The sequence below is a fragment of the Exophiala dermatitidis genome, assembly GCF_000230625.1.
Source record: "Exophiala dermatitidis NIH/UT8656 unplaced genomic scaffold supercont1.5, whole genome shotgun sequence".
Taxonomy (NCBI): domain Eukaryota; kingdom Fungi; phylum Ascomycota; class Eurotiomycetes; order Chaetothyriales; family Herpotrichiellaceae; genus Exophiala; species Exophiala dermatitidis.
This window is the reverse complement of record NW_008751650.1, coordinates 1,670,675-1,694,578: the sequence shown is the minus strand read 5'-3', so window position 1 is coordinate 1,694,578 and position 23,904 is coordinate 1,670,675. Positions and strand designations below refer to the sequence as shown.

Sequence of the window (23,904 nt, the reverse complement as noted above, 5' to 3'; positions counted from 1 at the left end):
GAGTAGTCGGTCTGCCAGGCAAGCAGATACAAGGCTCTCTGAGTTGACGAGGCTGCGCAGACAAGGCTGTGTGCCAATCGGTGCCAAGGCTGGCCCAATCAGTACGTCGTGATTAGAACCAACTGCGGACTGGCAGAACCGCTCTGACGCCGCGTTTAAGCTCCATTCAAATGATCACAGTTTACAACGCCGCTTGATAGGTTTGAGTGCCCATTCGATACCGGGGCTTGTAAGCCTCAGCAGATATAGTACGGCCTGCAAACCTGAGCGCCGTACTACCGCCAGCGCGATCGTCCCAATGCTATGAATCAAGGCTTCAGTGCAGCAAGCTGCATCTCCCACCAGTCCCCTCGATTCGTTTGGATATCGGACGCTCTACTTGCCGACACTTTCAGCAGGTTCTGCCATCATAAACGCTATGGCAGCAGCATTCCCGGTCCGTTGGAGGCTCAGCGCCGAGCCACGAAACGGAAGAACACGAGCCTGGCGCACTACGGCGAAGGAATCGCCTCCGTGGATCCCTCGGTGGTTCTAGGGAAGACTGCAAAGATAAACTGGTGGCAGACTCCGGCCAATGTGGAACGAGAACGCAGTAGACAGCCATCGGGGCACGATTTTGCATTTTCTCGCACCGATCCTCCCGGCGGCTCTCGCCTGCTGCCCTCATGGCTTTTTTCAGAGCCTGATCAAGCTGGACAACACACGCAAACTACGGACTTTGGCGTCGGCAGAAACAAAGGTTCAAGAGGAAGCACACGGCGGTCAAGGCGAGGGCACGAAGAAGAGCGGGTGGCACAATGCCAGAGTTTGGCCGAAATCCAGGATTTGTTGACAGAGCATGGGATCAACCCTCGCAAAAACAAAGAACTGGGCCAAGCCATATCGCGGCACATTTTGGGGTTTTCCGTTCCTGATATTGAGGCTTACCTTTGTGATCCGGTCTTTCATCCGCCTGGGACCTCCTTCCATTTGCAAATGCTTCCTTGTTTGCTGTCTCGCAAGTGGGGTTTTCAATCTTGGCATGCTATTCGGGATTCATTTTGTAAAGCGGCTGAACTGGGCCTGGTCAGCATCATGGACTTGCGAGCCATCGTTATGCAAGTGGCCGATGCAGGTCCGATGACTCTCGTCAAGGAAGACGGGAGGATTCAGATCGTCAAGTCCGCGGAGAAGGAACGGTTCATCTACCGGATCTTGATGTCCTTGTCGAATTCTCGAGTCATAGAACTCGACAACCTTGGCCACGAGTTCCTCTCAGGATTGATGAGAAAGATGGGACGATCTAGAAGACTCACTTCTACGTCGCAACAGATCCTTTGGAAGCTCTCTAGATGGGCCTCTGCCCGGGATGCTCCTCTGATCAGCCGGCTCATCATCCTGTACCTCCGGACGAAGTGTCGGGACGAGACTGGTGAAGAGACAGGACAGAAGCTTGCTGAGCGTCTTGCGACCATTGACACATCTGTTCTGCAACTGGCCCTGTTACAGACCACAGAGGAGTTGGTTCGTTTGGCGCAAGAAGACAGGACATCGACTTATGTGTATCTCTTTTATCACTGGACTGGGACACTAGCCTTACTGGGGTCGAGGAGCGGGATCCTTGAATTCTCGCACGACCTATGGGCGTCCCATTCCTCCAGCACAGGTAGTCTTAGCGCAGAGCAACGCTTCCTAGCACTTGCATGGACCTTCCTGGCTCTTGGGAAGAGGCAGCGAGCGTCACCCGCTCTCTCAAAAAGGCTGGCTTTCCTTGAGCTATTCGAGACCACTTTGGAGCCCATACCACAACTGGCCACTCGCGAATTTCTTGACCGAGCCATCCTTGCTATCCGCAACACACCTCTCCCGAACAGACACATACTACTGCATCACCTCTCGCGCCTTGGTGACGGCACTCCTGTGGTGGCAGGAACACACCCAGTTGGCCTCTCTGACGTGGACGGATTCCATGGCCAGACCTTTTCCCTGTTCCTCGACCACGACCTCTACCAGCACGCTCGACTGAACTACACCGATGTGCTTGCAGAGCTGGCCGAGTCATTGAACCAAGATCTTTCTCTGTTCAAGGCACTGTCGCGGAGAATGATATTCAAGAACCCGCGCTCATTCGAGATCATTTCCCGACTTTTGGAAAACAACATAGCTCTCAAAATAGCGCTTTCTCAAGCATTTATCCCTCTTCAAAACGACGCAACACAACAATTCCTCATCCCGACTCAGACCCGCACTATGGAAAACACTCATTCCTCTGCCTCCAAAAGAAACCCCCAAGATGGAACTAGAAGAAGCAGCCTCACTCAAGAAAGGCAGCCAAAAGGCAGCAGCAGCTCACCTCTTTCGGCGCCGGATTCCACATCTGATTTTGTTGCCACGTACCCCTCACCACACGAAGCTTTGGATCTGGTCAACCATCTCGCCGTCTCGTTTGCAACCTCGCCAGTGACGAGTGCGCGAGCAGCCCTCCGTCGCGTCTACTGGTGCTACACCTTCCTACACCGCTACGGCGGGCCCGTACGTCCGACCGTCACCAGAGCCCTATGGCATGTGGGCGTGACGCGCTACGGGGATTCGGGGACATCGCGCACCCTGCTGCAGTGGATCCTGTCGCTGATTAGACGCACCGAAGGCGAAGATGTGGCCCGCCATCTGCTCTGGAGTCAATCGTTACGCGAGCAATGGCGACGAGAAATCGAAGAGCTTGCGGCAGCCAAGGACGACCAGAAGGCCGATTGTACGGGAAAGGACGAGAAACAACAACAACGACTTTTGCCCGTGGAAGGATTGGGCGAACTCTCCACGGATACCACCATTGAGACAACTACAGAGTCGAAGAAAGACCTAGACACCGCGTCCAGAGAAGGAGACCTTTCCTCGGCCGCAGCTGGAATTACAGCTGGAGGTGGAGCCGGGGACGACACATCCATCTTAGCAGCGAGTCTGGACACGCTGCGGAAAATCCGCTTCGTCAAGACCGAGCCCCAAGAACTGCCCTTTTTCTTTGAAAAGTCCACCAGACGAGCGGACTGGGAAGCAATGACACAGGCTATGGATCAATGTAATTCCCAATCTGAAGGACGGGGCGGGTCGCCATTAGTAACCAGGGATCAGCCGGAGCAATCAAAATGATGTGCTTACAGTGGGGCAATACTGCTCATCTGAAGCACAATAATATTGATATTGAAGATCCAGGGAAACAACTGAGCTACAAAGCAGAGCCCATAGATGGTATTATATATACAATCAAGACAGGACACCTTTTGTCGGTTACGGATATCGATAAACGTCTTCTGAAAGGGAATGCATATGGGAGGCTCCCGCAACGTAACGTGGGTTCAGGCCGTCCAAGCGCTTGCAGCACACTGCCAGGCTACATATATGCTGGCATCTCTCCGGTCATGACCACGGCCTACTAGTAGCAATAGCCACCCAAGTAGAAGAGCAAAGAAATCCCGCCTGAGTGGTGACAGGCGAAGAATTGAAACAGGACAACAACGGATGACGGATGTGCAACAGACAGGTCGGGCCAAGTATTGTAGGTGTTGTAAGAAATGTGCTACAGTATGTCCCTATATGTCCAACGGGAAGCGACTGTGTCCGAAGGATCCACATCTCCGTTAGTAGTACCCTTGCCTACCTATGTGCATGTTCCTGGTACGACCGGCTCGGGGGCTTGCCACTGTGTGCTCATTTTTCGAGTTAGAAGACCAGCAGCACTCACCACAAAGCTGGGCTGGGTTCGGCGAAGAATAAAATTATTCTTTTCTTGAGAGGCACCACGCGCTGATATCGTGATTGTCCTACTTTGCTTCGGCCGGCGCCCTTTTCTTGCAGATCGATGAGTAGTAGTATGGATGATCTCCTTGCATCACGACCAGATTGATATGATAGCAGAAGTTTTGATGGTGACCACCAGTATTCCCATGTTAACTCCGGCCGAGGTTGGGACGTCGACCGACGCTGGGATTTGGATTCTGAGGCTTGCCGCCAAGGGCCCCCTCCTGGCGAAGGAAGGAAGGCAGGGCAGCCAACTATGTCGGAGAACGGTAAGCTGTGTCGAGGGCCTATGGAGTGAGTAGTAACACTGTCAGCAAGAGGCAGGGTATTGAGTGTCCGAGATCACAATCCAATGTTGGATGGCGTCTCACACGAGCAGTGCCGTACAGTGCATGCGTGGAATGCCTTTCTTACAATATCGCGAGCACCAGTCAACTTTGCCGCCCGTCCGGGGTAAAACAGAACCTCGCGTAGCTGATATTGGGGGCTGGGAGGCAAAAAACCTCGACCCGGCAGTTCGCGGCCATGGATGGTGAGTTGGCGAGGTTCAGGTCTTGTAAGCGTCAAAAATCTGACCATATTAAGCCGACACTGCAGGGCGGCGAAATGCAGTAAGGGCGGACAAGATTCCAGCAGGAATCCCTTCATTGGAGTCCAGAGGAGAAACCGCAGCGGTGGTACTGTCTCCTAGCCTAGTTGCGGGATCTAGATCTGTGGGTTATGTTACACCACATCCTTGGTTGTGCGCAAGCCTCGATTGACACGTTCGCTTGTTTTCAGGTAGATCGACCGGTTCAAGCCTCACTTTCAGCGATCTGCCGGTCCCTGCGGCAGAAGGCGACGTGCTGTGGTAAAGCGCATAAGAACCGGCTACGAGTGGTGGATCTCCCTTGCATTCCACGCATCTTCTGTCCAGTCCAATTCATGGACAGAACAAGCATTTTTTCAGGCGAGGGGGCCATTGTCCGCACAAGGCGCGGAGGTCAAATAGAGCACCTGTCATTGCGGTAAGGGGTAAAATGAGCAGCAATAGAACAAACAACGGTCCGTCTACTGCGTCCAAGTGCTGACTTGGCTTACGGGGTTTGACGCCAAAGCCATTCCAGAGGAAGAAGAACAAGGCAGGTGTGAGGTTAGCAAGGGAGCGACGATATGTAGAATGTCCCGGCTGGTAGCTCAATTCCGGATTGATTCGCATAACTTAATACGGCCACCACTTGTATAAGCATGCTGCAACACTTATCCTCTCAATGAAAGATCTGTATGTCTTGCTTAACGGCCGATCGTGGTCGAAGATGCGGTGTGGGCAAATAAAGACCCACGTGGTGCGTAGGGCTCCAGGCCTGATATGCCGTTCTCCCAGCTGGACATTCAGAAGACGTTGTGGCAGGCATTATTGACAGAGGCATGTTCCTGTGTCCCTGGGATCTTCCGCCAACAGGCGGATGAACGCTCAAAGCTATTTGTGACCGATGCGGCGACAGGTGGGATTGGGAGAAACCCGGTCATGCTGCAGGTAGAGGATGAGCGAGAGACATGTCAAGGACGGCCACGTTTTCGACGCTTTCATGTCGAGAAGGATTATGAATCAGCCACTCAATATCCTCTGGTGCAAAAACGTCTTGACCTCAACGTGTTGGCCAGCTTTAGATCTTGAGGTGCTTGAACATGGGTTTGCCAAGGAATGTATTGGACCGGGGCGGAGGCCGACTTCATCCTTTCACCCGCAACCAGCAGATAGGAAGACACAAGTGTACCTGGTCTCAGGAAAGAATGATACTGGTGCTGGTGACCTTGGATTGACGTAGCGAAGCCGCACTCTCAAGTGATAATGTTCGCCCAACAGATAATCATCATACCACGAGGCGATCTGCTAAGCTACTCAATCCACCCAGATCAACCGTTGCCGGATGCATTGATGGCGTGAATATGCAAGGGGCCTGATAGTCTCGTAACGAGGGATGTGGCTCGAGGCGGTCAAGAAGGACATCGACAAAAGTGACCAGTCAGGTGGAAGGCAAGAAACGCAGGGCACACCCTGGACACATCAAGCTGGCGTGACACTGGCCGTCATGCCGTACTAGACGACTGTCCTTAGAGGTAGAACAATGGTTGGACGAGGTTGGGCGTTGGCCACAGTCGACGCACGGAATCTCGGTACGGATAGGCAATCGATCTGACAAGGGTTGACACCTCACGGGGAGTGGGGGAAGAGAAAGGCAATCACTTTCCTGTGACACCGGCAAAACAGATGACAAACAGGTGTTCCTGAGGAAGTGAAGGCGACGCCGTGCTCTGGCACTCGAAATGGCGGGATAGATGGCCATGGACGAGAAAGTGGCAGTGGTCAGGACAGGCGACGTTGCAGCCGCAGGCGAGATATGCCACTCAGCTTATTAGTCTGGCAGTTGCAGTGCCGGTGAGTGACCCGACGATGTGGTCGGAACCGGCAGGCAGCAGCCCACTAAATAATGTTGCTAACCGAATGGCGGAATAGGCCCCTAGATCCTGATTCCTTAGCCCTTGCTAGGTTCTTCGGTACTAGTACGTAAGGCGGCACGTACGCATTGGTGCTATGTCACACCCCGTCGCCTACCTACCTAGGTAGGTATCGTACAAGATTTACCTGGTACAACTAGGTCCTGTACGTACAGCCGGGAGTAGTACCAGCCAGGCCTGGCAGCACCAGCTGTCCACCTGACCAGAAAAGGGTTTGCTAAAGGCTGAACATCCATGCAACTTGAACAACGGTTATTACAATCAATCACAGGTGCCAATGAAGCCGCGGGTTATTTCTGCGCACGTGCAACGAGCTAAAATGCAAGGTCAAAAAGTGGTTCATTGGACGGGTGCACAATGCGGCTGTCACCGTGACTAGTTTGTCGGCAAGTCTGACAGGAGCGAGACTCGAAAGTTAAAGGGCCGCTGGCGATTTAGACGCAAGAACCTGGAGGGCCGGAAGGGCAGACGACTAACAGACAGGAACGGCGAGCGTTGACCCCATGTTCGGAAAATGGACACCACGGAGACAGGGGATCGGCAGACTTCAGCTCTGGACTACATTTTGTAGTACCTTCCTAGGCTTCCGGGATCATCGGTGAAAGGCCAAGGGCAACTAGGCAAGGGGGAAGAAAGTCACCGGGGCCTGAAAGACAGGTCGACAGCGACCCGAAGGTGCCGCCACAGCTTGAGAGCAGCTGCTTTGGTATGTGATTCAGATCGCAAGAACGGTCAGGATATGAGGCGGGATGTTTTGTGATTCGAGTCATTGACTTATTGGCCGGCTGGTAGACAAGAGTAGCACCTGCGCACCAAACAGAACGCACCACACCGCACCAACAGGACACACACTCCACGCCTCGGGGAGGGTTGGGTAACGGGTACGGCAAGAGGACGCCCACCGCAGTACTAGCACCGCCTTGAACACCTTAATATTCTCGCCTGCCACGGATGTATTTCTGGACCACTTCGAATTCCGATGACCGCAGCCCATAGCACGCCACACTAACAAGCTTTTTTTGGTTGTCCACCCACGTCCCAGGGGCTGCAGTGGCAGTCTATGCCGCTGTTGTTTTGCCGGTCGACTCAAAAGAACTACCATCGGTTACCTAGCGCGACATGAAGCCAACAAGCAAAATCTGGGGTATGTGCTAGGTGACTAGGAGCAGTCACCTTAGCAAACTGTCAAGTCACGGGTGTTGACGTGAGATTCCGGAAGACAAGACCGCATTTCGAATTTCAAGATGGACGCCGCGGTTGACCAGCTCCACCCGACAGGATTAGAACGGCTGCGAGGTGCATATGGCGATTGGTCGTCGGTCGATTAAGGTATCTGCTAGTATGAGAGGCGTTTGTAGGTGGCGCGCTTACAATCTCGATGAACGCCTGGCAGGGGCCAATGCTTGGTCGGCAGCAGAAAACTTCGGAACGAGGTGTTGCATACATCCTTCCAGTGCAGTGCAGTAGTACTTAGTTCACATTTTTCCTACCACCTCATGGGCATTGATTGACTACCTAGGTACGGCATGGGTATGTAGGCACGCAGGTCTTTCATGGACGAACATTGACCCTCGAAAGAATGCTGTAACCTGCGAAATCACAGGTTCCTGTGACCCTGAGGATCTTACCTATAACCTCCAAGGTCAACTTGTACGATCAACAGCACCTCCTCCGATATTGTGGCAGAAGAACATGGTACGATCCGAACAGCTACCTGAGATAGGGCAAACACTCGGCCGCCCCATGCACTCCAACTAGTCCTGGCAAACTTGAAGCACTACTAGTAGACACCTCGTACTAGCTAAGGTAAGGGAGGTACATTGTAGGCAAGGTAGGTACTTAGCGGCCCACCACTGCGCTGGCATCAAGGATGATATTTAACTAGCGCTCTTGGGCTGAACGTCATTGTCCTCACCCCGGCAAGTCTTCGGTCCCTCTTTTTCTGTCTGGTTGCTAGTCCCAGATTCTATCCGTCTGACAGTCTCCGGGCGAATATGACATTTGCCAGAAGCCGCCGGTCAAGTAGACAGTGAAATGGCTCGGTTTGGTGTAAGCCTCGTACAGTGTGCTTCCAGTGCGATGAAAACCGAGAGAAACAGCATACAGGAGCAAATTATTGTGCTCAAATTTGATGACTCGTCCTTCCGTGTCTTTACCGGCCGTGGGACTTGGGCCTGGGGCCTTCAAAGTTGGGTCTCTCAGACATCGGCCTGGGCTGCTAGGACTACATTAATGGTACTAACTTTATCGGTGTTTGCAACCATAGCAAATGCATCCGAGACGCGGCCACCTCATTACCTAAGTTGTTGATGCTAAGGTAATTGCTGTGATTGTTGTGCGTGCCTTGTAGGAATTTCATGGTAGCGTGGCTTGGCCGAGAGGGATTGCCAGTCACGGTGGGCTACGACGCAGTGCAGTGCCGGTGCAGTGGTGCTGCCAGTGGCCCACGCCGCCGACTGCAATAATGCTGTGCAGCAGTGCAATACTAGTAGTACGCTAGTACTAGTACTACTAGTGGAACTGGGACTAGTAGTGGAAGTGGCAGTATACTGCGACCATTGGCACTGCGTACCAAGCAGTTCTGCCCTTTGCTGCTGTTGCTGCTGCGCTGCGCTGCATCGGCCAACTCGAGCACTGGCAACAAGGCATCACAATGACGGCCCGTGGCACCGACTCATCTTTATCCCTTCCACTCCACCGGCAAAACTCCTTCTTGGGCCCGCCAAATACGTATCCTCCAGGTTCTCTGTCCGATCGGATCTCGTCCACGCTGACTGCAAGGTAACGCGCAGGATGGTGGCGGCGAGGCCCCTGGCGCCATGGCTCGAAATTAAACTTCGCTGACAGACACACACTGCTCGGCACTGCAGCATCTCGCCTTTCCACCGCTTTCAGTTCGTGACGGGCGGCAGAATCCTCCCGCAACCTGTCAGCGAACTCGCCTGTTCTCCTTGGTCACCCACCTGTCAGTGGGTGCTTGTCAGTTCGCCCGGTCCACTTCCTCCCTTACAGAACTGTCACCTCGACAGAGGGGACGGTCGAGGTGGTGGACCGTCGTTGACCCAATACCGTTTGGCCTTCAGTGAGGCCACCATCTTCCGAGTCCACCCTTGCGCTGTCCACTCGGATGTCGCCATGATTGACTCGCTTTTGCCAGATGCTTTGTCGGCAGGATCGAGTACGGATGGATACTCCTAGCCCTCAACGCCTCCAGCGCCTCCTAAGCCCAGCCAGCCTCTCGAGATTGGCCCGTGATGCCTCGCTCCAATCGACGTCCAACGTTCCGCCGCCTAGGTCGATTCCATGACCATATTTTCCATTGCTACAGCACAGTTGTGTATTCCCATGGACGAACTGGAGCTTGTTGCAACGGTCCGGCCTCCACCTCATTGCTATGTCTGCGTCCGAGCGCTCCTGAGCCGCAGGCTACGAGTTTGGCGTCCCTCTCTCGATCTTATTAGGTGCCCAGCCTCATACCTGCCCGCAACCCATGACCGCCTATCCCTCGATAAGACATGCCTCACATCATACACCACATCAAACTGTTCCTCGCTGCACGGTACGGAGATTTGATTCGCCTTTGTACTCCATGGGCGTCGGCTAGGGTGTTGTGTCGACATCATCTAGCCTAGCCTCCTCTCAGGCCGGCACCCACTTATTACTCGATCGACAAACCCTGCCCCGGGAGCCACGTCCTAGGGGCCTCAATTCCCTGGTTCTGGCTTTTGCTGGCCGACCCATGCCAGTGCTTACCCCTGTTGTTCCACAAGAAACCCTACCCGTGCACCCGATACATCAGCGGGCTCCCAAAACCAACACATACTACACCGATTCAAATCCAACTCCACCGTCAAAACACGCCACTCACGCGCCGCAATAAACCTAAAGACCCAATGTTGAACTGGTTTCCTATATCTCAGATCACGAGTCCTTCTCCCGACCGAGCTGGCTCATTTTTCGCTTCTCTTGTCTCGTGGAGAGGACCCTCTGTTTATTTCCGTTGAGCACCACCCATCTTGTTATTAGGCAGATTGTCCCAAATTTGTATCGCTAAGTCTTAGAACGAAGAGCGATCTTTTGCTGTTGAGCTACCTGGTAAGTGACATCTCCATCTTTTTTCTCCCCAAATCACTTCTTTTTCTCCCGGCCGGGCGGATACCATTCGACTGTCGACGATGCCATGTCATGGCTGTCATGCACGCTTTTTGGCACCGATCTTCTGAAGCATGCATCAGTGGCATTTCGGTCCTGCACCCTTCTTTTCCAACTTTCATCGTGCTTGTCGTAGCACAGGACCCCGTGGCTCTAAAGCAGCTCATCCTGGTCTGACACAAACGACTACTCCCTGCCTTAACTTTTTCCTCTTCTCGACATTGACGAGTGCTCTCGTATCCCAGATCTTGTCTATTCTTCATTTCATGCCTTATGGATCCTTACGCTTCTTTTAACTGCCCCTCTGACCTCGAGCATACAAGACCGGCGCGCTCAGATCCACTCTTGGGATCTTCCCAAGTTCTCCTTGCACAGCAGCAGCAGCAACAGCAACAGCAACAGCAACAATTGCCACCTTTTCGAGAGGTAATTGATTCTCGCAAAACATGAACCCAGTTCTAGAGTAGATTTCTAACCCGAATTAGATCCTAGGAACTCGCTACCCTTCTACATCAGAGTCGGCGCCCTCAGGCGGCCCCATTGTCTATCTTCAACCAAGTAATATGACCAAAGGGACTTTCCATCCGCCCTCAGTAGCCTCGAGATCAGATCCACCGTCACCAGAGCACTCCCAAACCGGGAACAGCGTCGAAGCCTTCGACAATATGTCTGCACGCAGCGTCGAATCCGTGTACCCCGTGCCTCATCACCAGCGGCGTAGCTCGTCCTGGAATTCGACGTCGCAATACCCGGAGATGGTCGGCCCATATACCGCTCAGCCGCGTGCCCAGTACCCTTCTCAGCCCTCTTTCCCGCCTTCCAGAGCGAGTCCCAGTCTACCACCAATTCGGGACATCGGCGGTTATGATTCGCAGTACCCGCCTCCAACGAGCACCTATCCTCAGACATACACAAACCCGCCCGGGGTTGTGAACCATGGAACTCAGGAGGCTTACTCCTACCCAGCAGACCGGTCAGCTTATTATGATTCTGTCAATCGCTATGGACAAGGTTACCCACCCACAACTCGCCCAGCTGTTCCGCAGATGGATTATGCGAGATATGCTCCTTCTCCCTACGATTACCGGGCTGGGGTAGCGTACCCATCACCATACGGGACAGTGGACTACGCCTCAAGCCAGAACACGGTACATCATCCAACCTCTCCCACTGTTGGCGCGGAGACAGATACACGCAACAGGAGACGGAGAGGGAATTTACCAAGGCAGATTACGGATATCTTACGTGCTTGGTTCCACGAGCATCTGGACCATCCATACCCAACCGAAGAGGACAAACAGGCCTTCATGGCCAGAACTGGCCTCACTATTGCACAGGTATGCCTTTCTCACCGTGTGTGACAGAGGTTATGACTTACTGATGTACGTCTACAGATTAGCAATTGGTTCATTAATGCAAGAAGGCGCCAATTGCCTGACTTGCGGCATGCTCGCGACAGGGGCGCACTGAACTCGGGGGGTGACTATGACCCCGATCAGGCACGGCGGCAGCAGCAACACCAAGCGGAGTCTGCTTTGAGATGATGACCCAAGAGGATCCTGCCTCCAGTTCTCCTGGAAACTCTAATTGTCAATTTTTCTTTGGAGATGGACGACTGCTTTCGAGTTCTTAAGCGGGCACAATGTTCTGCATTTCGGGCGCCTCTCACTTGATGTCTGGGATTACCAGCAATTGCTTCAATGCTGCCAAACTGACGGCAGCTTCTTTTGGGCTGGGACATGATCAAGCAAACGAATGACGTGTAACGATGGTTCAAGATCGCTTTTGACATGGCTGCGTTGAGGCCACAGACCTGTCTAGTAATGAGAAAGATGCATTTGTGGGATATCCTCTTGGATTAGCTTCTCGGTCTCCTTGGGTGACTTCAGTCCGGATAGGCCCGTTTCTTGTCAATAATATCCACTACTATATTACGAGACACGACAGAAAAGGCGGTCGATCCACCGGCGCAGGGGCTGTGGGCGTGCGACCAGCAGATGAAGTAAGTTGGCAGGTGACAACTGGAGTCACGTCCCTCGGTCGCTTGAGCTCCCACGCGTGTCTCCAGGTCTGTCGTGCTGGTTTGTTGCTGGCTTGTGCACTTGAGGGTGGCTACTAGTACTACTTGCCGGGTCTCTGTAAGCAAATCTGAATATTGGCAGGCATACAACATGTGGTTGATGACTGGCAGCTGCAAAATGCGACATTATTAGTACTACCACATCAAAGTGGTACTGAGGAGATACCTTATGTTGTATTCACTCAGTGGGCTGGTTACGTTGACGGCCATTCAAGTTATACTACGAATTGACAAGAAAGTCGCGCACCAAAGCCTTATACACGGCACGAGGTGTCGATAGTAGTAGAGGGGTTGATTTTGGTACGGTTCGATCTGAACTTGAATTTGTCGACCTCTGCCACGCGTATTTTGTCGGCCTGACGAAGTAGAATGAGTCCCGATCACGGTGGCTGTAAGTAGTAGTGCGAGTAGGAAGAAGTTCCAGTTGTCCGCTGCTCATCGCCATCTGCCAATGGCACCGCTCTGAAGCCGTCAACTTGAAGCTAATTGATCCAGCAGTTAGGCGGAAGTATTTTCCTTCGGCAAGTCATGGCGGCGACGATGAGGGAGTCCAAAGACTTCTAGGCAGGCTTATCACTCCTTCTAGTGGCTAGGAGCTAATTACTGTTCCCTCCCGCAGCAGGGGAGCTGGCTGGGTCGCCCTCAAAACAGATTCGAGAGCTAATAAAAAGCAGCTCATCGCGCTGGGGGCCGGTGCTGTTAGTCCTGCAACCGTCAGTATCCGGCATATTTCTAGCACACCACGGCAATAATGAACGAGAACCGTGGCCAAAGGCACGCCGTCATTCAGACCAGCCGCCCTAGGGCCTACCACTGTCATGCCTGCTGCATTCCTGCCCAACTTCAGCTCTGTCGGGAGCAGTGTCAAGTAGCAATACGGTTGACCGATCGTCATGCTTCACCACACCGGTCGGCGATATACTTTGACCATCATCGCGAACGAAGACCACTTATCCGCGAACTCTCGTCACATCATCAGCCCGCTGCCAAGGGAACTGAACAACAGGGGGCGAATGACTTGGGCAAGAGATGCACGGATAGTACGGGCTCGCACTGAAATGATTGAAACTCTATTCGGTCTACGGACAATAGATCCATCAAGCCAGAGAAACAGCAACCGGCGACTCGCCAAACCTGGGGCAATGGTGTCCATCATGCAGTGCCCGGGCTCAAGTAAGAGGCCTAGCTAAACGCCATTCAATGCATAGTACTGCTGCTGGGACAACGGTGCGATCCCCGCTGGGCTACGCATGAGCAAGGCCCATCCGAGTCGGGGGCATCTATCGGGAGCTGGCCTTCTACCCACGGCGGCTAAACAATCTTGCACTGTCCTGAAGTCCTGTGAACAACGACAGAACATTCTGCGCCGATGAAGTTCTCAGGTTCATCGTGTTCAGGTTGTAGTATGCTTTCCTAAACAACCTCTCTCACTCATATGAAGCACTGCGACGAGGCCTTATACATAGCTTGCAAAAAGCCCCGTATAAGGCCCGTAAAAAACTAAAGAAAACTAACATTTGAGCCTGGCCATGGCCCTCGTGTACTACTGACCTATCTATCAACAGAAATTTCAACTGTCCGGCTCAGTACTCAGGCTGTCTGTGAGTGAGCGAGGAAAGGGCGACCCTCGCAGCCACCCAAACTCATTATTGGCGAGAGGATTTGCTCTCACCAGAAGCTCAAAAAGTCTTCTCGCCACTGATGCCAGAGTCAGGAGCGTTTCTTGTGGGTTTTCTGGTGGAGATATGTCAGTCTGCGCCCCGGATTGTTTACTTGGTGGCACCCTTCGGTAGCATCCACTCGATCATGATTTCAGACCGATCGTACCTTTCACAAAGAGTGCAGAGCAGCCCTAGGCCCTGGAAAATGATTGATTGCGGGCTCCAAAGCCCCCGTGGCTGTAGCTGCCACTTGAAAATCCTTCGACGCACAATCCCAGCCCCTTCTTGGAGTCGACAGCGGCTGTTCCTGAGCTGGCAGTGGGCAACAAGGTATCACCCCTAAAACAGAAGCAACTAAAAACCATCTCTTACTTCCTGGCTCTGCATCATTCAGCATGCTTCCCATACGCAGCAGAGCATTTAAACGGTCCAGGGGTTGAAAGCCGGCCCTGGGACGAGGAGGCTGGTAACGCTCCAAGCGGCGCCCATGGCTTCGCAGTGAGCCACCCAACTACTAGGTACATGATACATGGAAGCCAAGTGATAACCGGAAGCCTCCAGAGACTCTTTCGTCATGGTCAAGTTGAGGTCATAGCCCAGGATGTCACGACACCAGTCGTGTGAGGAGGATGGAGCCTCTTTCCTCCACCCACCGGCTGAAGCTCGACAGGCTTGAAGGCCATCATGATCTCTAAGCGAGAAACCTATACGCGGCTAAAGATGCAATATATGTGGAGATGGCACAGCAGTGGCTCCCACTACATCGCCCTCAGCTTGTAACCACTTGTTCGATTCCCATCATGGGTCACTGTCGCATCTGCCAAGCTCTTCCTCAAGGAGCAGCCATCAACATCACGAAATCTTGAAAACAGTTATGTTGGCTTGAGCCATATCAGACCTAACGTATCTCCTTTGCATATAGGAGGGGTTTCTGCCAAAAGATCCTGAAGACGCTCTTTCTACCTTCAGGGACCGCCCGGGCATTGACACTTGCGGGTCCGAAATTACCATGAACGGGTGCATCGTCTCGAAAACGCTGTTTGGCGCTTTCTTTATCCATGGCGTCCATGCTATGCCTTAGATTTATGCAAGCAGCGTGGCTAAGCGCTTTCACCCTTCATCGTCCAACCTTAAATCTTCTGTCGAGCCCCACGCCTGGATTTACGATCTGCATGAACCTGTGCAGCGTTGCTGCTCGAGGAGAACTGTGCCATGAACATCTCATAGCACAGTACATGCAGTGCCCAGAGATACCAATCTCAAAAGAATCAAGTGGTTGATCCGGGTAGCTACAAATTTCATTATACCCAGGATACTTCATCAGAAGGTAATGCTTTTGAAAGACCGAGTACCAGGACAGCAAAAGCATGGGGCATTTACGGACTTGTTTCGCGCTGTGGACATGATTCTTCCACGCTTCGAACTCTGGTTGTCCTGCTAGGCCTGTGGGTGATCCACGCTGTTGGGGATCCACCGTCGCTCAGGTTGAGAGGTCTGTCGATACGTACTAGTACAGATGGAACTTTCGACTGTATGTGGCGATGGTTGGGGCATATTACGTGTGGTCTCGTCGTCTGCTCAGACTACTCTAGGCCAGTGCAGGACCCGGCCAACTCTATACAGATACAATCCACGTTACCACCATATTCCCGGCAGCAGACTGGCAAAGATACGAGATCCGCGGCTGATTGTCCATAAACTTTCAACCTGAGATGCCAAAACCACGAGCCCAGGTCAGACCTTCGACTTTAACAGGCCACTTGTCTGGGTGGAACTGGGACCGCACCATGCGGAGCGAGCAAATCGAGAGCAGGCTATGATTTAGACAGCTAGGTTCAGAACAGTCCGTTCCCTAGTTTGCTGCCAGCCAACTCTGTTTTCAGAAAGTCCTCCGTCAACAACGGTGGAAGCCGCGGAAATAACTTCTGTCACGGCACCGGGCGTCCCCACTCCGTGGGCTTTCGTGTCGAGGGCCAGAAGAAGGTTCCAGTTTGAATTTCACACAAGGACCGGGCAGCTATGCTCCTTCGCTAATTAGTGCGAAGTGGAGTGTCAGAAGCATGCATCAGAAAGGGAGTGCTGTGTGCAGTGTGCACCGATGTACAAGCCCAACAGGGACAGCTGGGTGACCCAGTGTTTGGACCTCCCTAAGTCCTGGCAGCTAAAGGCTGTTACAACTTACGCTGGCAGGTGATTGTGTACGTCCTACCGTCAAATTGACATCAACACATTCTCAATGATGTACAAAGTTGTAGGAAGAAACACTGGCGACTCCGAGCCGAGAAACGCAGATGTTACAGTGACACCTTTCCCGCACTTTTGAAGGCGGACTACCTCAAAATGACACAGAAAGCACTCTGGACGGTGCTTACATGGTTTCTGGACATGCAGAGCCATTACCTGTGGATTTTGCGGGGGACGCTTATTACTCCTATTTCTTACAGGTGCTCTGTAAGGGTGTTGATGAGTTCCACGACATAACACTTGGATGTGCTGTAGATGGCATTGGCACCTCCCAAGATCACTTGACAGCTTCTGTGCTCTGGTTTTGAGTCTGCGAATATCCCGGTCCTGCGATCAGAACTATAATATTCATCAGCTCCAGGAATGAGCTTACGATTTCCACCCCATCTGTGCCCCGAAGTTATGGACGAGTCGAGGAAACTCCCAACAAGATGCTTCTATTACTTCCGTGCTCGGGCGGAAGTTGGGGAACTGCATATAAACAATTCGGGCTGATTGCTTCAGATGATGAAGCTGATGGTTTATCCTCGACGATCACCCAGCCACAGGAGCATTAATACATCATCCGTACTCCATCCGGGAGCACTTTTTCAACAAGGCGCTTCCGCTTTCTAGCCATGCCAGCACCACTGATGCTCAGTTCTTCGTCAGCATTTAGGTGATAACGGCTAGTCCAGGTCCTGGTTCAGCCACCATTCTTCCAATGATCACGAAATGGCCACCTTTGCACCAAAAAACGCGTTGAGCTTTGGACTTGACCCCTGGATAGTCCGGCATCAAACAGATGGACTCGGCATCGTCACCTTTACACAGCTTGTGGCTATGACTGCCTTGTCCTAGGCCAGAGGTCCATGTTATATATATAGTTTACATCATGATCAGAAAGGGCATTGTGCAGGGATGTTGCAACGGAAGTATAAGCTAACATAAGTACGGGCTCCGATTGACTTTTTTTTCGCACGTCTAGCACCTTCCCGGCCTGGGCTGCCCGTGGTGCTAGGTTCCATCCAAAATAACAAAAAGAGAGTTTTGGCAAGACTTGGTGAAGTAATCACTTGCTTAATGCATTCTTCGACCTCAAATACACTTTCAGCATGCAGTACTCCCTAGTACGAGCAGAGCTCAGATGCACTCAGTGCGCGGCAGGGATGATTCACTTACAACGTAGCCTGAGCCCATGACCCTCGTTGACTAGGACTGACCCGGAGTCCTACGATCATGCCTGTTGTTGCCCTTACCTTCTACCGCACCGCGTTCAGCAACCGCCTGCCTGCAAAAGCTGTCAGCTCAGAATTGACAACTTCGCAAATGCCCCCAGTCTCTACTCGCGCGAAACACCAGACACCGAAGATAACCTGACCTTGAAGAGCTTCGACGAGCCCCTGGTTCAACTCGACAACGCCTGGCTTTTTTGCTTGTCTCCCTGCATTGTAATCACTGCAGGGGATTCATTCAAGCACAGCCCGGAACACTTTCCTAAGAATGTACTGCGTTCCAGGGATGTTTGAGCTGGGGGCCATCTGGGTGATCAAAATCAAATCGCTGCTTTGAGTGAGGCAAGGCTAAGGGCGTCAAACAGACTCCCGGCAGCTGTTTGGCCGATGTTAAGTGTTTGTACCCAATTCTACCGTTTGCCTTGGAAATATGTTCCCATGGTGTACACATGGGTGCTGCTGATGGGCCACATTGGGCTTCAATGATACGAATACAGGATTCTCTACCGTAAATACCTCAATGGCAAACCACCGAGCATGGCCACGCTTCATGACTACCTTCTCCTCTACGCGTCCTACTTGACATACTTTGTGCCCAAACGCACCACTGACGACCGAGGAAGTTCTCAGCGTTGTTATGAAGAGTGCAGTATAGAAGATTGCGAAGCGCCACTCCTTCTATCGTGTTTTAGGAGCACATTTGGATCATGCTGGGGCTGGTTTCAGGACAGTGTGGGCGAATGCTTACTGGCACACAGTATTATACCGTTGACATCCTTGGTTCTGGCTTCAGAACCTGAGAAGAAAAGTGAGACGAATAGAGGTACTTCTTCAGGTTGTTTCTCAATCGTGCACAGCAGAGGTGGAACAAGAGTGTTATATCTTTGGTTCCCGAATCGCTCCGTCGCTCCAAGATTACGGCCACGATGATTTCTCGCGAAGTTACGGACATACCGTCTCTCATGATTCAGAAGCAGCCCGAGGAACCGAGACTCTACGAGAGTATCTTCTCATGGCACAAGTAAAGTTGGAAGGAAGTTGGACCTATGAGGTTCCAGAACGACACAACACCGTTTGGGCACGGCAATATCTTGTGGAAAAGCAAAGGCGGGGTCAAGTATTGGAAACAAGTGTCTGGGGCCAGTTGCAAAAACCGACAAACGAACAAGAGAACAGAATAGAAAAGTTCAGCTAGGAGCCCTGCGGAAGCCTGCCGTATTTTCCGGTGAATTACTCGAACCTTTTACCCTTTTGTCTGCAACAACTTGATCATGGACACGGCAAGAGCTTGCTGACTGTTGCGGCGGCATCAAAGGCACAGGGCCTACGTTTTTGATGAACAATGTTGACTTCATGGCCAGCAGGGCTGCATAGACACGTGGAAAAGCACGATCGATCGTTCAATACTTCGAATTCGGGCGGGCATGGCTCAGGAGTTTTGAACCGACACGACGACCTTCCTCCCACCCTTACGAAGTGCTATGCTACCACAAGAAAATATCGAACAGTGATGGCCCAGTACGAGGAAAGGGTGTCTAATTCCACTGTGGTCCATTGCTACCAGCAACAAGGAAGATATGATCTCGGAAAGTTTGTTCGTCCACAGTTAACCCAAAAAGCAGGCCACAAATCCGGCGTGTGGTGGCGCGAGGCTGTGGTGGTTCAGGGGGCGTGGAAATGTGCTAGCCACACGACTGCCACTAGCTGAACTAGATGTGTACTACCCATGCTAATTTCGTCTCACGACAGCGAGCACCAGAGTGATGACCACTACTTGGTAGGTACTACTACAAGCGACCAGACTTGTTTGGCCAGGACCGCTGTCATGGTACACAACCGAGTTGGCATACGTCAGTCCATCTCGGTTGGCTCCCGGCAAACCATCTCGGTACTACCTAACGTACTGGCAGATCCTTTCTCGCTGGCCAAACACTCGACCAAAGCCCCCGTTGACAACTTATCTCGGTACTACTGCACTTACCGCAGAAGCATGTATTTATCTGATGCAACGGGTGGTACTCATGTACCATGTACTTCAGGTACCTGTATCAAGGTGTGTCTGGCACCTGACCAGCGTAAGTCCTTTGGTCAGATGATAGCACCATTGAAGCAGTGCCAACAAGGCGGAAAGGAGAAGGGGTGGCAAGGCTGATGTAGATAAGATTAGATGCAATCTCCTGTGTTCCAGAACTGCCACTGGCCGTGCAAGCCCGCGTAATCACCGTTATCGGCTCAATCAGCCGCGGGTAAGGTGCCACCTCCCTATTTTTAATCCATCTTTGAAGATGGCATCAGATACGCAGGGGATGTCATAACATAATGCCGATAATCCGACTTGCGGGTTCCTGATACTGTAATAATTATGGTGAAATATGTAGCCACTGTCACAGATCCTAGGACTGCATCTCTATACGACCGAGTGTGCCCTGGTAGGGCTTCTTTGTACAACAAACAATGGTACAGTCCAAAAATGGCGGGTTGACACATCATATCTTATCCTATCGATCGAGATCAAAGCCCCAACGCACCGGCTTGTGGGCCGACAGCTGCCGTACAGCCAGTGGGATGCCTCTTGAAATACCCACTAGCGGGGCAATATTATGTGTGGTCCGACTTCGCCGCTGAGAATTTGCCTACTAGGAGGTTCGTACGAGAGATACCAGAGAAAGACCCAATCAGGTGGTGAAAGTGGGATGGTTCCGGTAAAATGGAATATTGGTCGTAGAAAATTATCAACAGCGAAAGAACGCGGAATATTGCAAGGTGCAGCCGTAAATAATAGCTGCAAAATAGTAGTTGAGCGTACCTACGGAAGGAGATATTCAGGGATGTCAGCCCATATCTGCCACTCTCGCATCTAGCCTGCGCAGGTAGGTATAGACTGGCAGGATGGGAAATCCAACATTTTTGGCGGAGCAGTATTTCGCAGCCTCCGATGATCATGCCGAACTTGAATGGTCTGAGAGCCTTCTGCGCGGCCCGAAGATGAATGTGAAACCCAGGGCCAGTGCCAGTACAGTAGTCCAAGCTGAGGTGGACTTGAAGGGAAAGTTCCCGCCGTTGGATTCAAAAATGGGCAGATTCCGCACATTCGCGGCACCTCCATTTCAAGTTCTCTGCAGCGGCATCTGAACGCGAGTCTTTGCCGTCCCGAAGTCTCTACCTCGGGCACTACTAGCACACTGCTGCATCACCTATTGTTACTACTACCTGGCTACCAGACAAAGTACTTCGTATCTCACACCTGAGTTCATCCTATTCTCTCTGCCCGAAAGCCGCCGAAAGAATCACATCCAGACCACGGCATCGCTTCCACCTTCCATCAACATCCCCATCTTCTAATAACAGTTCTCGACTTTTGTCCCAGTGGCATCTCCATTATTCGAGCCCCATCACGCCACGACAGTGCACCACTGCACACCACACTTTGGCCGACTCCATTTTTGCCTCCAGTTTTCGTCTGTCCGCTCTTCACTCCTTTGAGTCCTAACTTCAGCCCTACCGTTGCGACTGTTACAGATGATCAAATTGTACACCTTCAACTGAACACCGTCCGAGCCCTCGAGTGACACAACAGCATCAGCATCTGGTCAAAGTGCGTCGACGCGCAGGTGCAGGTGCAGGGCTCAATTTGGCCTGCGCCGCAGCTCGTTCCGCGCTTTACATCATCAACACTACTGGGCAAGCCCGTACGTTTCCCCCCATCCCACCATCAACCCTGTTGAACGTCCTGCGCAGTCTCCAAAACCCTTGGGATCTGAGCGAATTTTGTAATGCTGCCAAATCGTTCGAGGCATGTCCTGGCCTTTTGTTATTCAGCCTGCCCAGCGTGCATCGTGTTTACATCTTCGAGGGACATTGATTAATCGAGCTCTTCTCACAGGCGTTGCTCCCATCGTCCACGCCAGAACATTCACAATGTTCACTTCAAGCACGACCACACCCCGCCATCCTCTCCCTCTCGCACCGCACTCACATCCGAACAATCCCATACCTGAAGATCCTACGCGGTCGAGAAAACTATCCGTCACGGCCTCCCAGCTCAGCCGGTCGTCCGCTTCCACCATGACCAACACCGCCTACTCGGACGATGCCTCCAGTATAGACACCGCACCCACAACGCCCATTACAGAAGCCCTCTCGGACGATTCGTTGGATGAGATGCAGGACAAATCTAAAGCGAATGCGGCCCCTAGACAGAGACGCGCCTCCACCTTGTTGGTTTCGGAAGACTCGGAAGATGCACGACGCTTTCTGGGGGAGACAGGCACGGCCACCCGGATGATACAGAAGGCTTGCTGTGGTGGAGGATGTTGTATGTTGCAGGAGCTGAATCTGTCCACGGCGTCGCCGGGTGAAAATCCTATCAAGCCGCCGGACAACTCCGCGTTCAGAAGCTTGAAGCTCAAACTGGCTGGATTGAGCCTCGACAGCGAACTCACTGCAATTATCGATTTACCACCCAAGACAGTCTCGCTCGAAGCTCTCTCGACCTCACGTCCCTCCACGTACGCCGCGTCTCAACCAAAACCCACCACCGAAACCTTAAGACATCCTCCGAATTTCGTTACACCACATCCACCATATCAAGTCTTTTCCGCCCCGCTCTATTCTGCTCGCGAATTAACCAAGCCCGGCGCCGAAAAGAGAACCTATCATTTTGACATCGATGTCACCGATTACCCTGAAGAAGGAGGAAATGTGGATTTCGTTGTGGGGGGCGCCATTGGAGTCTGCGCTCCCAACCATCCAGAAGTGGTCGAACAGGTTTTCCAGCAACTAGGAATTCCCAAATTCGTCCGGGATAAACTGGTATTGTTGAAAACGACGTCAGGAAGATGGCCGACGATTTGGGGCGAGGATGAAGCTCGAGAGCTGGTGACCACGAGAAGAGAGCTTTTGACGTGGTGCTCCGATCTTCAGAGTTACCCACCTACCAAACAACTCTTGCGTGTTCTGGCCGAGTATGCGGAGGAGCAACACGAGAAGAAGATTTTGATGTATCTGTGTTCGGCACAGGGTCAAGGCGCCTTCTGTGATCTCCGAACCGGCCCCTACATCACCATCCCACAGCTTTTGGACGCCTTCCCATCCAGCAAACCGCCTTTGGAATACCTATTTTCCGTCCTCAATCAGCTCATGCCCCGCTTCTATTCATTGTCCCAGGACCCGATCATTTCGTCCGAACGGAACGGCGACGGATCTCGCCGATTGATCGAAATTGCCGTGACTGTACACGAAGCGCCTGATTATCGGGGCGGCAGTCGGACGGGTGTCGGGTCGGGATTTTTGGAACGACTGGCAAGAAAATTTATTGAGGCAGAGCAACAAGGGAAGAACGCCCGCGAACTTGACCTTCGAATCCCCATGTTTAGGGGCTTGATGGCCAACCCTCTTGCCCGCGAGTTTGTCACTGATGGACCCATGCTCCTGATCGGGGCTGGAGTCGGCGTAGCGCCTTTCCGCGGATTTGTGCATCGACGGTTGAAATCGGCCAACTGCGCCAACAAGGTCTGGGTTTTGCAGGGTGTCCGTGACAGTCTGCTTGACGAGCTCTATTCGGGCGACTGGGGCGTGCACGAAGACAAGGTCAAGAAGGTGGTCCAGTCTCGCCGAGGCGAAGGGAAATACGTCCAGGAAGAAGTTCGGGCTCAGGCTGATCTTGTCTGGTTCATCATCAATGCCGTCGATGGCAGGATCTTTGTTTGTGGAAGTTCCAAGGGCATGGGCGAAGGTGTGGAGAATGCACTGGTCGACGTGGCCATGGCCAAGGGCAAATTGAACCGAGAAGAAGCGCATGCCTTTTGGGACGAGAAAAAGAAATCGGGTCAGTATATTGCCGAGACGTGGTAGAAGGTCAAACAGCCTTGGCTGTTCATCAGGAGGAGGGTCGGGTCATGGTCATATGACTAGTGTTCCAAAGTTCAAAGGAAATTGCGAGCTTGGTTTCCCTGGTTGTTTTTCAACGAGCAGTGGGGCCTCACGCCGTATACCTAATAACGCAGCACCCATGAGCAGGAAGACTTGAAGGGAAAAGGGGGATGCAAATCACCTGAGGAAGGTACCTCAGGTAGGGTCCCTATGGAAAAGCCTTTGTCGCCTACCACGGGCATGCATGCATGCGAGCCAGGCAAAGCGGTTCAAGAATGATGCCATTTCGAATCGAATCATTGTATATCTCTTTCTGTCTGTCTTGGGTGGCCATCGTGTTGAAAAAAAGCACTTGTATCCAATAATAGAAAGAGCCAGAAAAGCAACAACAAAAGTCGACATCGGCATG

General features: G+C 52.4%; 4 protein-coding genes across 6 annotated transcripts in view; all 4 read left to right on the top strand.

Annotated features, from left to right (window-relative positions):
- Positions 1–145: 145 nt before the first annotated feature.
- HMPREF1120_06187 (uncharacterized protein) lies at positions 146–3,607 on the top strand. Its single transcript, XM_009160388.1, has one exon. The coding sequence runs from the start codon at positions 304–306 to the stop codon at positions 3,124–3,126; it is 2,823 nt and encodes a 940-aa protein (XP_009158636.1). The 5' UTR covers positions 146–303; the 3' UTR covers positions 3,127–3,607.
- Positions 3,608–4,034: 427 nt separating this feature from the next.
- HMPREF1120_06186 lies at positions 4,035–5,045 on the top strand. 2 transcript variants are annotated; one of them, XM_009160387.1, is made up of 3 exons: positions 4,035–4,306; positions 4,360–4,487; positions 4,555–5,045. In XM_009160387.1, exons 1-3 carry the CDS (start codon positions 4,300–4,302, stop codon positions 4,783–4,785), a joined length of 366 nt encoding a protein of 121 aa, XP_009158635.1. In that variant the 5' UTR covers positions 4,035–4,299; the 3' UTR covers positions 4,786–5,045. The 2 variants fall into 2 exon arrangements, with proteins under 2 accessions (XP_009158635.1, XP_009158634.1); XM_009160386.1 differs by having other exon boundaries at positions 4,360–4,491; positions 4,559–5,045.
- Positions 5,046–8,866: 3,821 nt separating this feature from the next.
- On the top strand, positions 8,867–19,880 carry HMPREF1120_06185 (the record flags this gene model as incomplete). 2 transcript variants are annotated; one of them, XM_009160385.1, is made up of 6 exons in its annotated part: positions 8,867–10,368; positions 10,749–10,851; positions 10,911–11,762; positions 11,820–12,896; positions 13,004–16,364; positions 16,416–19,880. In XM_009160385.1, the coding sequence occupies exons 3-4, from the start codon at positions 10,989–10,991 to the stop codon at positions 11,967–11,969; spliced, it is 924 nt and encodes a 307-aa protein (XP_009158633.1). In that variant the 5' UTR covers positions 8,867–10,368; positions 10,749–10,851; positions 10,911–10,988. The 2 variants fall into 2 exon arrangements, with proteins under 2 accessions (XP_009158633.1, XP_009158632.1); XM_009160384.1 differs by lacking the exons at positions 13,004–16,364; positions 16,416–19,880 and having other exon boundaries at positions 10,346–10,851; positions 11,820–11,969.
- Positions 19,881–20,633: 753 nt separating this feature from the next.
- The window catches only part of HMPREF1120_06184 ([methionine synthase] reductase), a 3,749-nt gene continuing 478 nt past the window's right edge, over positions 20,634–23,904 (top strand). The window contains exons 1-2 of the mRNA XM_009160383.1: positions 20,634–21,313; positions 21,508–23,904. The exon at positions 21,508–23,904 is cut by the window's right edge and continues 478 nt beyond it. Coding sequence (XP_009158631.1) covers positions 21,543–23,477 — 1,935 coding nt within the window. The 5' untranslated portion in view covers positions 20,634–21,313; positions 21,508–21,542 and the 3' untranslated portion in view covers positions 23,478–23,904. The remainder of the gene's footprint in view (positions 21,314–21,507) is intronic.